Source organism: Falco cherrug, chromosome 8, assembly GCF_023634085.1.
Source record: "Falco cherrug isolate bFalChe1 chromosome 8, bFalChe1.pri, whole genome shotgun sequence".
In the NCBI taxonomy this organism is placed as follows: Eukaryota; Metazoa; Chordata; class Aves; order Falconiformes; family Falconidae; genus Falco; species Falco cherrug.
Window position 1 is genome coordinate 6,141,718 of NC_073704.1, and position 13,659 is coordinate 6,155,376.

General features: G+C 50.7%; 1 protein-coding gene across 3 annotated transcripts in view; it reads right to left on the reverse strand.

Moving 5' to 3' along the window:
- Positions 1 to 1,305: 1,305 nt before the first annotated feature.
- The window catches only part of COL6A2 (collagen type VI alpha 2 chain), a 28,404-nt gene continuing 16,050 nt past the window's right edge, over positions 1,306 to 13,659 (reverse strand). For 2 of the 3 annotated variants that reach the window (XM_027797793.2, XM_055718463.1), the window contains exons 23-28: positions 13,355 to 13,390; positions 13,058 to 13,103; positions 12,351 to 12,503; positions 11,640 to 12,092; positions 11,267 to 11,305; positions 1,306 to 2,887 (exon numbers count right to left, since the gene is read on the reverse strand). In XM_027797793.2, the coding sequence (XP_027653594.2) occupies positions 2,280 to 2,887; positions 11,267 to 11,305; positions 11,640 to 12,092; positions 12,351 to 12,503; positions 13,058 to 13,103; positions 13,355 to 13,390 (1,335 nt within the window). In that variant the 3' untranslated portion in view covers positions 1,306 to 2,279. Of the gene's footprint in view, positions 8,329 to 11,266; positions 11,306 to 11,639; positions 12,093 to 12,350; positions 12,504 to 13,057; positions 13,104 to 13,354; positions 13,391 to 13,659 lie in introns of all 3 variants that reach the window. The other variant, XM_027797794.2, reaches the window with a different exon arrangement.

Consider the following 13,659-nt stretch of genomic DNA (forward strand, 5'->3'; position numbering starts at 1 on the left):
CGCTGCCCGTAAAGGTGAGATTTCCCAGCTGCAGCAGAGGGGCTGGTTGGGGAGTGCTGTAACTTTCCCTTGCTGAGCTGTATGGGTTGTCACCCTTCGCGCCATGGTAATAATAAATAGGAAAAAGCAGTGCGCTGTCTTTCTGGAGCCCCTGAGCCATGGCCATGTGACTGCAGCATGTCTGCTAGGAAAGGTGAAAAGCCCATCAGTGCTTTCACCACAATTTTAACACAGAGCTGCTCTTGCTGTTGTTTTATTTTTGTTTTGCTGATGGCCATGGCTACCATGAGGACCCTTCCCGGCTGCGTTATCAAGAATGTTTCGCTGCCAGAGAGTGCAACTGGCTAATGGACCTAGTGGCACAACCATGCGCAGCTCTCTGTTGCAGAAGGGATCTCAAAAGAGGTGCTGCAGCCGATCTCACCCAGATTTTCTGCCAGCGCAGGCTTTTTTGTCCTTGTTGTGCTGCTGGCTAGGTACATGTGTGTGTGTGCTGGGGCAGGGGCATTGCCTTCCTGCAGCTCCCTCTCTGGATGCGGTTGTGTTTTGTCCTGGTGACCCTCCAAGCTCCCCTACAGCCTTTCTGAAGGAGGGAAAACACGGCAGGGACACTGCAGCATGTGTGGCCACAGCTCCCCACTGGCGTGCCTGCCCTGGCTTGTGCCCATGCTGGGAGCCTTTCCCTGCTGGCTCCTCTGCATGCCGTGCCTGGGGTCCCCTACATACCACCCACGTTGTGCCCACACTCTCCTCCCCATCCCACCTCCACCAGCGTACAGAAATGCCCTCATCCTTGGAGGGCTCCTCTACCCCGCTGTCCTGGCTCAAAACACTCAAGTGTTGGATGCAAGAAGGGCTGAAGAAAGCATGGATAAAGCCTGACTCAGGTGCAATGCCCCTTTCAGGGTGGGGAAAAGCACAGCCTGCTCAAAGAGGGACCCATGGACAGGTGAGGAACATGAAGTAGGTAAGGAATGAAGTCATGGTCTTTGTTAAACTGAGAGATCATGGTCTGGATGGGCACTGTGAGGGTGCAGGGCCAGAGGAACCAGTCTGCAAGTGGCCTACTGGAGACAGTGGGGAGGGCTGGAGAGGTTCCACAGGTTCCTCCTGTGGTCCTTTGGGTCTGTAGCAGTGCCCCATGACGGCTGTGCTGCAGGGATACCTGGCTTTGTGCTCCAGCACTTGTAAGGGCAGGCAGAAGACAAACTTATCCTGACTTACCAGCTTAGCACCAGGAGAATCAGCTGCTCATTAAAATAATTTTAAAAAGACAAACTACACAGTAAAGAGGCTTTTTCAGGATAGGGTGAAAACAGTTTGTTTATTTTTGCAGACAGCACAATTCAAGTTCAAATCTGGGCGTTGCCTAGCAGATACTGGTGGGAAAGTGGCACCGTGGTTACTTTGAGCACATTGGGATGATGGGAGGCAGCTCCGGTGGCTGCCCAGTATGTTGTGAGATGCTGGGAGGCATCCTGCCCCTTCTCACCCAGGATTTTGGGTGCAGTAATAAATGAACAGGTTCTGATGAAGGTTGGAATGGCAGAAGGAAGCAAGGGCGATATGGTCCACAGGAAAAAAAAGATCTTAAAGATAATACGTGGAATTTAGGATAGACAGAGCGACAAAAGGAGTATTTGCAGACAAGCGCATAAGGCAGCAAAACCTCTTGCCATCCCATTGCTCCTGGGAAAGAGGAGCAAACCACCAAAGGCCATGCAAAAGGAAAGTAAGTTGCTGACCATTTCAAGCAGCATGTGACGTGTCATAAACTCACTCAGTCCTCTCGGGGCAGAAGTACCGAGAGAACAAAAAAGATGAGATAACCTGGAAAAGGGTTTGCTAAAGAACAGGGGATGTCGCCACCATAAAGCTCCTCACAGGACACTGGGGGGTATTGAGAGTTTTTGAAAACTAGAGATGTTCATTGGCCCTGCTACACTGAAAGGTTTCTTGCTTCTCTGAAAAGCCCTCCTAGGATTACAGCATTTACGCAAGTCATGGCTTGGTTTGTGTAAAGCTTTACATAAGTAAGTCATATGGCTTTATATCCTGCTTCAACCTTGGTTTTAATTAGCACCATAAGTGTAAGATATATGACTTTTCATCATGAAAATAAAAAAAGAGCTCTGGATTTTGGCTAGAAAGGAGTACCCAGAGGGCAGCTGTTCTGGGCCAGCTCAGAGCTGCTAGCAACCATACAGAGGGAAGGAAATGAAACGGGTAATATCAGGGTGGGGTGCATATCGGTAAGAGGCCATGCGCACTCCCTTCATTTAACATATCCACCTAATGAACCTGTCAAAGAAGCTGGGCTGGGAGAGGCTGTCATAGTCCTTCTCCCTGAAGATGGCTGCCCGGTCCCCAAGGCCAAGCTTCAGCAGGACGTCCATGTCTACATCACTCCCGAGAGCCACTACGGTGGGCATGACATCTTGCTTCTTCATGGAGTTGATGGCCTCCTCGAGGTTCTTGCTTCCTGTGATGCCATCGGTGATGAAGACGAAGGAGAGCTCAGCATTGCGCCGGGCGAGTCGCTGCCCACCTCCTGGGCTGAGTACGATGTTGTTGATGGCATGTATGATGGCTGACCCGATGTTGGAGGATGAATCCAAGTACTTTATCTGTGCCAGGGCGTTGGAGATTTCCGTCAGGTTGTAGGTCAGTGGGAAGACCACATCCTGGTCCCTCTCACTGCCGTACTGCAGCAGTGCAATCCGGGCATTCATGTTGTCGGTGTTGCTCCTGGCCAGTGTAAGCTGTCGGGCCACGTCCTCCACAAAGTGATGGGCCCTGTGGAAATTCTGCTCCCCAATCCTTTCAGAGCCATCGAGCAAGAAGACGACATCAACGGGGCGCTGTGTGCACTGGGCCACTGCAAGCTCTGCGGGAGAAAGAAGACGACAAGGGTTGGGAGCATAAGAAAGCCTACAGGATAAAGTTGGGGCTTGCCTCAGGCAGTCTGGGCTGGAATTGCCTCTGTGCATCTTTGGACAAAGAAGAACAAGCCCCACTCTGCTCCCAAAGCATGTCTTTGCAGCTGGTAATGCAGGAGCTTTGCTTCTGACACCCTCAGCTCCTGGGCACTAGGTCTTAATGAATGTTAATTCTGGGGCCTGTAACAGACACGCATGAGATTAAACAGGTCTGCATTTCAGCCCCAGAATTACATCCACCTTCTTACAGCAGTTCCCAGCTCTTATCTGCAAGAGGAATATCCAGTGATTAATGGCAGGCAGTGTCTGCAAACCTCTCAGTTACTCCTAGGGAGTGGTTTACTTTCAGAGCTACTTTTCACACACAGATTTGGAGGATGAAAGCTGTTTTCATACCTTTCAGCCAGATTAGTTTCATCAGCAAGCACTAATTCCTAAAGAGCTTATAAAGGTTGGGTCATGTGGTTGGAAAACAAGACTATCCTTGTCGGTGCACCTGTTCATAGTAAAGCAGCTTTTGTAATACAGAAAAGACCAGTATCTGGGCGAAACACAGCAGGACATTGTTCTTCTTCAGTCACTCAGAACAGCACCTGTCCACAAAGCGGGCAAGTGGGCATACGAATATATCTGCCATGAACAAACTCAGAATAAAAAAGGGGAAGAAAATAGCTGTCTTTGGAGCCAGCCGTTAGTTAGGGACTGTTATTTCTTCCCTTTGCAGTAGTTGGGTGTATTGCATTTGCTGTTCCTCTGCATGCACTGCTTCTCTCAGAAGCAATTCCATTTCTGCGCTGTTGAATTTTCCTCTTTTGAATTTCCTTCTCTGATGAAAGCACTAGTTGGGAATACAACGGCAGCAGCAGTATTGATTTGTGGTGTACCTGCTGCGGCTGACCACCCCCTGAGGTGGCATCAGGGCAATGGCTGTGTCGCTGTCAAGTAATTCTGTGGCTCAGATTGAATCGCAAAAAGGTGAAGCCCTGGAGCCGATGTCATGTTGTGTTGTGTGACTGGCAAGGAACAGGAGATTCTGGAGCAGCCCCAGCTCGAGCATCCATTTTTGGCAGGGTAACTTTTGGGATTGGAGTATCATATTATGTCTAATTTCCATACTATGAGCAAATCCAATTTGATAAAGTGTTTCCTCAGTGCTGAAGGCTGCCAGATTCAGCATGGAAGGTGCTGAACTGGTGTAACAACTCCTATGAGCTGAGGAACAAACGGATCACTCTTTAGTACATGAGTACTTTGTGTGTAGTCAACATTCGGCAAACAGCAAAGCTGTATTTAAGCAGATACATGCGCTCTTGAGATTACAGAGACAGTGTCCAACATGAATCCAACAGCACAAGACAGTGTAGCAGAAGCTCTGATGGTGCATATCACTGAGCTCACAGACTATTTGGCATCACTGCCATCCATGATAAAACAGTCAAACCTGATGCAGGAATTTCTGTTGGTACTTATGGTTTAACCTAACTCACTGGTCACAGCAGAAGTCTATGGTTGTTTCCGTATTGTATTCCCTGACCTTGTAGACTTGCTTTTTTCCTTAGCCCCCACTGTAAAACATACCTACAATAACAGCACACCTTGAATGGTGCTTACTGTACCTTGTCCTACTGCGAATGACAGGCTTCTGCAATGGCAGTTCGGTTTCTACTGCAGTCAGATCTCCAAAAAAATGCTGTTTCCCCCATGAGCTTTTAGAATATCACATTTCCAAATTCAACTGCAATACGCCATTCCTTTAAAGCAATAAAGGTACGTACTCACCTCTGCCCAACCTTCCTTCAGAAATGTGGTCTAAGGGAACATTGATGCTGCAGTTCCCAGTGTGCAGGCACTGCTGCCACAGGGATGCTTTGCCTTGGCAGCACCTGCACTCCTGGTTCTCACCTGCTCTGTGCAGTCGTGGAGGGGGAAAGGCAGGAAGGCATGCCCCCTGCAACCACACAGTCCAAAATCTACACAGTGGTCTGCAAAAGCAGGTGGAAGCAAGCAAGTGGGAGTGATGGCTGCCTATGGCATTGGAGAAGTATTACCAGTCTCCCCCCAACGCTTGTCTACATGCAGTCATGTTTCTTGAGACGACAAGCAAGAGCCACCCACCTCCCACAGGAACTGAAGCAAGCCTTAAGAGCTCCTAGTTAAGCAGGCTGTGGCTGAGAGCAGCATCACTCCATGGAGCTTCAGCAAGAGCGTGATGCACACCTGGCTCTCCAGTTGCAGCTTCTGCTGCAGGAGCACTCCCCAGAGACTCTCTGCCTGCTGCTCGCCTGCCAGCTGTGTGGTAAGATGCTCCTATGTGTGAGTTATCCCATGGCAACTTAACAGATATGAGGCAGTGCAGCAAAACCTTGGGTTTGTCCTGTTTAGTGTCATGCTTTCGTTGCAACTTGTTCCCATTTCTGACAGTTGAGGACCTTTCCTGCAGCAAGGAACAAGATTCTTTTCCTTAACTGGGGGAGAAGTTCTCGGAGGTACCACCTTTGAATTAAGCCAACTAAATCTTCATGTCATGCTTTTAATTGCTGCACTGGTCCTCCTCACGTGGCTTACAGTAAGGCATCAATGCCTGCAGCTCACCGAACTGAGAACCGTGTGCTAGGACACAGCTGAGGATGTCTAACAGAGGCAGCACTGAAAGCAGAAATACCATCGATTTTCCAGCCATTAGCAACCCATCTAATTACTTGCATGTGCAGAGTAACCCCAACCACGCCATCATGTTCCTGCTGCTTCTAAAACCTGGGTATCTGGCATTTTCTCTGTTGTCTCATGGTGTTGACAGTGGAGACGAAAGCGACCGAGAGATGGGGACTGACCTCCCAGCCCTTTCTGGGGCTTCCCCCTTTCACAGCCCCTCAAGTACTTCTGGGGAGGTGTGGACTGTCCTTTCCCCAGCTCCTTTTCTGTGTCCTTCCTTTGCCCAAGAGCCTCACTGAAGGAACCACTGCTGTGATGAAAATTGCGATTTTATCAGAGGGATTAGCCAGGATTATGCTAGCAAAACACCACTACACCCCCCTGCCCCCATCTAACAAGGGTCAACACAGGTACTGCCCAGCAACATTTTCTCTTCCCCCCCAATGAGCAGAGGTTTTCATTTGTTGTACTGCTTTGCTAGGAAATATTTCCAAAAGAAAGGAAATAAATGGCTGCTTTGCAATGAAATGAAATAAACATTCCCGTTGCTGAAGTCTTGCCCAATTCTTGTCTTGTTCAGCAAGATACCCCAGCCCTGATATGTTCTCTTCAGCTCAGTGATTTTTTTGGGGGAGTTTCCTCTAGCATCATGGCTGAAGCAGCTTAACTACTCTGAGTGCAGTCCTCCTAAGCTGCATCCCAGCAGGCTAAGTCACATGCTAATTTTGGGGTACAAATCAAAACAGTAGGGAGCTTGGCTTTGCACAGACTACCTGGAATACGTGGATTATGACCAGACACTAGCATACGGACTCAGACACAGGCTGATCCTTTTGCCTTCACCTAAAACACGGAGAACACCATGTAAAGCTCTCTGAAGTCTCTTCCCTCTATAACACCAACAGTAGAGTTCTCTGAGCTCCCTGTTGCTATAGACTGGGAGCAAAAAGTGCTAAAACCTTGGGAGAAAGGCTGTTTTTGTGCAGCACATCTGATCTGCTCACCAACACAAACACCTCCCCTGCAAGCCTGTCGCTGGATGGCTTCTCACCTAGACTGGCAAGCCCCGGGTGTTGGAGCAGAGCTGGAAGAAAATGCTGCACAAAGTTCAAAGTGGGCAAGTTCCTCATTTCATTTCCCATTCCTGACCTTGGCAACTGGCTCCACTTTGTGCATCTGGAAGCATTACAGCCCAACAGCATTTTTTAAGACCATACATCTCCCTTCTGGCCATTAAATATGCCATTTGCTTAGTATATTTTATTGCAATAATACCATGTCAGTTAGAGAGGCTGCAAAATTCACTTGCTGGCAGTAAACACTTCTCTTGTGTCTGCACATGAAATGCCACTTTCTCTTCTTATGGCTTGAGAGGGCAGCAATTATTCTGGGGGTAGGAATGGCATTCACCTGCCTGGATTTTTGGGAAAACCGGGGGCAGCTGAGCTCGTGGAAACATCACTCCTCATCTAAATGCACATTCCCGCAGCACAAGCCGTGGGTCTTTAGTCTCTCTGAACCAAACCAGCTCTGGGTATGGATCAAATGGGCTGTACTACACCAAGTGTAAATACTTGCTTTTAAATAGCTCACGTAACGCATCACAGAGGTTTGACCGCACAGTCAGGGATTTTTGCTTTGGACCGCCTAGCCCTACATAACCTCTGTCTCTTGGATATAAACAGGTACATGGTGCTAATTAAGACAGAAGAAACACAGAAGTACAAGCACAGAAAAGGGCGGAGGGAGCTCATACAGCTTCTGAGAGAAGCACTCCCCAGGTTTTGGTGCTCTCAATGGAAAGCCGGGGCTGTCCCCTCTCCCATCCTATTTCCTCCTTCCCTTTGCTGTCCCCACCGGCCCATTGAATGGTTGTACAGGGACACCCACTGCGGCCAGAGGAGACGCACCTTGCTCTGTCCGTCTTGTCACATGAACGGTTTGCAAGACCCAAAGAAAGCCCTCACGGCAACCCAGCAAGAGGAGGCAGAAGATGCTTCAGAAGCAAGCAGCAAATACATACGCAAGAAGGCGTGGGAAAAGCGCATCGTTAGGCTCTCTGCAAATGAGGGGCTCCCTCTGGCCCTCAGCCACGCGTACTGGCAGCCTCCTTGGTGGAACGCCTGGCTGAGGGTTGGGGCTGGGAGCGCAGCGGGGGAGCACTGAGGTGACTGCAGAAAAGCAGTGGGCAAAGCAAGAGCATCTCTTGACATTACTGGAGAAAGCTGCCACGCTCATCAGCCAGCCAAGTCAGACAGGACTGCCCTGTGTGTGCCCGACTGAGCGCAACCAAGCTCTTTCACTGCCTGTGTTTCTCACAAACTAAAAGCACCTACTGATGTACCTGTCCCCTCTGCCAAACAGGCACTCTAGGAAAGACAATTACCACCTCCACTCAACCTTTGCCTCCACCCACTTCCACGGGATCTCTAACAGACATGTCAGCAAAGCCCTAGCACAGTTTCTGGGTCCCCCACAATCTCGCTGTGCACCATTTTGAAGGTGTCAATGAACAAGTCCATCCACTCTTGCCGCTCATTTCCAGTGGCAAACTTGGCTTTTTCGGCGGTAAAGGCCAAAGTGGCCACCAGCTGGGTGTACATGCTGGGGTCCTGGGTTTCCCGCGTGGAGTTTAGGAACTGGGCGATCGAATGTATGGTGCTGGGGAAATCTATGTTGACTCCCTCTTCCATGGGGCGGAAAATAAGTGGGTTTACGTTCCCAGGGTTCCTGTCATCTGCAAGTGAGCGTCAAAAGAATATTTTCAGGGCTTGCTAGCAATGGCTGCATCTCTGAAAGCTCCCTGGCTTCCCTATGTGCACCGCACCAGAGGGAACAGAGCTAACGAGGACAGAGAAGTAAAGACCAAAGCCAGGCTTTAAATCTTTCTGCCACATTTATGTCTGAGGAACTGTGGGATTTGTACTGAAAACACTCGCACATCAACCGAGAGACCTCAGAATATTACACGAAACCTTAACTGCCTGGTTCCTTCCTACTCATCCAGCACAGGCATGATGGAGAAAGAGCAGTGCTCAGGAAGAGGGCCACAGGGTCCGACTTCTTTCTGTATACAGGATTCAGCCATTATGGAGCTTTGAATTCTGCTACGTGCAAACTTATACATGATGCTGTACAGCCAGAAAGACATCCGAGGGACAGCATTATGTAAACTCCTTGCCTGGCACTCAGCCCGCTGTGCTTTGGCTACAGCCACTGCCCTGCAATGCTCCCGTGCGGTGGCCGGGCTAGTCAGGACCCCGAGAGCCTCCATCTCCACCTGGCTCCACTTACATTTGAACAAAATCCCAAAGCTCGAAGCAAAGCCTTTTGCATGGGTTAGAAAGAGCCTCACAGAGCGTCATGCGGTTTCTATCCAAGCAAGTGGTCAGTTCAGATTTGCTCAGTATTTAACCCATTTAACACGCCAGCATCCTGTTAGCACCGCAGGAATCAACGGGTGGTAACAGGGAGACAAGGATCTGCCCTGAAAACAGGAAAACCTGGATTTCCTTCGGCAAAGTACTGAGACAGGACACCCTCACCTGCAGGTGTGAACCCGAAGCGGTGATGTGCCTGGCTCTGCCAGGCAGCAGGGAGGAAGCCAGTTGTGTGCAATACCTGTCCCTTTCTGTGCTCTGCTGACCATGCCCAGGCTGGAGCTGGAGTGCCTGGCACGCGCAATTGATTTGCTTCTTACAAGTGCCAGGACTGCAACGCCGACAGCCATGGGGCCGGGAGCAGGGCTGGGTGCAGCTGCCTCCCTGGCCTGGACCTGTCTGGCCTGTCTACCATGGGACACACGCATTGGGTGTGCACAAAGCTCACCCACATACCCTGCGAAGGGCACCACCTCCATCCAAAGGGTTTGAATGCGAGTTGGCACCAACTCGTGAGATGTCCTTGGAGAACCAGAGGAGCTGAGCTCTGGGCAAAGAAGCCCCAGGCTCTGTCACATGCCTTATGTCACAGCACATCCAACAGGCTCCCTCGTCGCTAGGCGAGCTATTTGCTATTGCAAATCCTTCTAAATGGTGACAGCAATGCATCACAGACCATCCAGTGCTACGGGTGGAAGGTGCTTTGCCCAAAGGCTCCTGAATGGGTATCACTTAAAACTTGATCTACCAGGCCTAGCACACCAGGACATCTTTTGCCCATGCTGAGATGGGTGTAGCAACACTTTTGCAGGAGGCCCACACTACTCAGCCACCTCACTCCCATGTCCTCGGGGGTACAGGTGTAGGGCCTGCACCCGACCTGGCCTGCCTATGGCATGGCTTGAGGGATTTGCCCAAGAGGGAACCCTCTCAGATGCTTCCTCAAGCCATTTCTGGTCCCCAGGACTGTCAGGTACCAGTGAACTGTTCTCACCTTTCATCAGGAACAGAAACACCCAAGTGCACTACAGGGAAAGGACTGCCAGCTTCGCCTTGCTTTGGAGGGCTTTGATGGCCCAAGCCTAGGAGAACACACCACTGCTTGGGTCAGTCTCTCTCCTGCAGTGCTCCTCAGAAACAGGGAGGCTGCAAAGACCCAAACCTTTGAAGACACCCGAGCAGTCACCAGTGTGGCATGGGGATGTCGCCGCCTTGTGCATGGATCCGCAGGACAAAGCTCCTCAGAGGACACTCCAGAGGAGCCTGTGTGGATAGCTCAGCATCACGGCTGGACATCGTGCGCTCTGCATTGCCAGGTGCAAATACTCAAAATACTAGTGAGATGTCTTAGATGGGAGTAATTACAGCTTTCCTGTCTTCAGATTCTGAGTGTCCTGGGACCAGTTTTCCTTTGCTTTGTATGGAAACGAAGGGACTTCTTTGAAAATGAAATTTGAGATTCTGTATAATACTGAGTTGAAGCTGGGGTCTTTCACAGCAACATTGACGGCAAGAGTAGAGATAAAAATTGCAAGAGCTGGCAAAACTTTGTCCTTTATAAGCTTTGTGTATACCAGCAAATAGTGCATCTATTGTGTTTGAACAGGCACAAAGACTCAGACAGACGGAACTGCTAGTAATTCAGGTTGCAGATCTGGCCTTTAACAAGCAAAATATGCTCAAGTAAAGCTACCTGCAGCGAGCAGCGGCCGTCTCCTTTATACTGCAGGATCCTTACAGCCTTTTTCCTTTAATCCAACACCCTCAGTTAATTGTTAATTAAATACAGCCAGTGTTAGAGAAGCCAAAGCTTTGGGTCCACTATGGTGTCATTTTCCAAATGGTCCCCTACCCCCTGCTCTGTCCTTGTCACTCCCGCAGAGCATCCTGCCCAGTGCTGCAGGGTGGGCTCTGCATTTCAAAGGTCACATGGGTGGGAGAGTTTAGCAAGGGGCTTTTGACTTCATGTATAATAGAAACATGGAACAACTGAGAAATTAATTGCTGAGTTTGAAGGTCAAAATTTGGTGGGACAGGGAGAAATATCAGGGCTGAGCCATGCTAGTGCACTAACATGGTGCACTTGTACCTACCTGTGCAGAGAACTCAGAGAGACACAAAAAGAGCAGGAGATGAAACCCTGGAGCCTCTCCTCATGTAAAGTAACACTATATCCCGAACTCCTGCCATCCAAAGGGAATGAACAGGGCTGCACACCCTCTTCCCACTCCCGAGCCATGTGCACTCTCCCCCATCCCTTCGTGCAGATGGCATGAAGCTACTTGTAAAGTTTACCTGTTTGACAAGGCAGCTCAGGGCAGACGATCTGTGGATCTGGAAGGAAAAGAAACAGGGAAAACTGAGTGACATGCTGCCACCCCCCCTCAAGGCTTGCACAGTTGGGGTGGCAGGGTGAGGTCTCTAAAGGGGAAAGGACTCCAAAGGGCTGCCCCAAAAGGCTGGCCCATATCTGAGGCAGGACTGCTTACCCAGAGCTACATAAAGGTCAGCCCCCACCATGAATGACCCAGCTTATGAGCTACTGGCCAACCTGCTAGGGCACAGCATCTCTACAATCGTTGCAATGCACCATATATGCCCCCCAACCCCAAACCCTGGGGGTGAAAACTCCAGTTCCAGTCAGAACTGTGCAAGGAAAGGTGCAGACCTGGGCAGAGCACGTCCTCCATCTTGTCAATGAATTCTTCTGCCACCAGGTCTGAGAAGAGCCTCATCTTCTGGACTCGCTGGGGTTCATTGCAGGCAATGGAGACCAGGGTCTCACTCTGTTCTGGCTGATCAAACATGTCTCCAATGCCAATGGTGTTGACAACCACATCTCTACCGCAAAGAGCCCCTAGGTTCTTGTCATCATCCCTGGGGTCATAGCGCCCATCCGTGATCACCACAGCAAACACTTGGGCTTTTTCTCGCCTGCTTTCCTTGATGAGCTTGTTGTAGGCAAACTGGAGAGCAGATGGTGTCCAGGTGCCTCCCGCAATCCACTCCAGGCGCTTCACTGCCTCCTTGAAGCTTGACAGTGAATCGATGCGCTCATCATCAAGCTTGATGGCTTCGAAGGTCCCCTCGTGACTGTACTGCACCACTCCGACACGGGCACCTGCCGGTGAAGGGTCACATTACTTGGCTTTGCATCCTCAGGGAAAAGTGGGGAAATTCAGCAAACTTTCATACCAGCAAAGAGCTGCCTGCCTGGCCTACAAAGCTGGGAAGGAAAGAGGGAAGAGCAGAAACTGCAGCAAAAATGCTGGACAGATGGATTGCAGCCCAGGGCAGATACAGACAAACATGGATGCTGGAGGGATTCAAGACCCTTTGAGTTTTCCCATGTCCCACTCTGTCCCCACACAGCCCAGACCTGTCTGCGACTTGGGGTCCTTGGCAATAGAGCCCAGCCGGCTGACCACGTTGACAACAAAATTTTTCTCCAGGGTGAAGTTGGTGTAGCCAATACTCTCCGAGCTGTCTATGACGAACATGATGTCCAGGGCACCGCAGCGCTTCTCACAGTCTGGGGAGAGGGACAGAAAGAGGAAAGCACAAAGGTCAATGATGGTGGGGAAAAGAGCCAACAAGGCAGAAGAGACCATCTATGGGAAGACAGAGACAGTTAGCATCACACCAAGCATCGACAGGGTTTATGGTGTTGCCCACAGCAGCAGCGTACGGAGGATCTTACATGCATCTTTCTGTCAATGTGTATCAAAAGAAACCTTTTTAATCACACTGTGTAATACGCTTCATCCTATCATCTGGACCATGCGACTCTACGTTATAGCTCACTGCTCTTGCGATGGCAAAGCTAGATTCTGGGAGGTAAGCCAGGCTGTCCCATCAGTGCCATCACACTTAGTGGGTGGGCTGGGGCTGGGGTGGGCAGGATGGACTTCCCGTGGTGTCTCCTCTGCAGGGTGCAGAGCGGCAAAGAGCCCACCGTGCTGGCGGCTCAGTGCAAAGGGCAGCTCACAGGGCAGAGCTGTGAAGGAGCCAGCCTCTGGTGACCCCCCCTCCCCATCCCTCGAGTGGTCGTTCCCCTGCCCTGAGGAGAGCTGATGATCTGCTCACCACAGCATCCGCACGTCTCTCGCACGTAGGTCATCACATCGCAGTCCTGCCAGCAAAGAGGTGCAGGGTGAATGCCCCCCTCCCCTTACACAGCATCCATCCCCTCTAAGGGAAAGGAGAGCCTTTCCCACCCAGCCGACCCCCTCCCCTCTTTCTTTGGCTCCCATGGGATGCCACAGGCCACTCCACCAGGCAGCGGCAGGACCTGATGCCCCGTTTCGTTCTCAGGCTGTGCACAGCAAAGCCATGGTTGCCCAAGGAGAAAGAGCAGGGGGGCTGCAGAGCAGTGCTACTTACAGTCAGGCCAGGGTCTCCTGGTGGGCCAGCGGTCCCCTGTAAGAAAAACACAGGGATTTCAGGCACAGTTTTACCGTGAGTTCCCTTTTTGGGAACTAGATGTCAGAGCCATCAAAAATGTGCGGTTTTGCAGGGGTCTGTCACGGGAAGGGTAGGAAACCCTTGCTGGGAGCCAGCAGACACATCTGGCAACTTGTGTTGCCTCCAGCAAGCCCTGCTGCAGGGCTTGCTCACTGGGATCCTCTGGGCTTTAAAGCATCATGGAGAAGTGGGGAGGGGAGGAGGGAGCTGCAGCATCTGCTCAG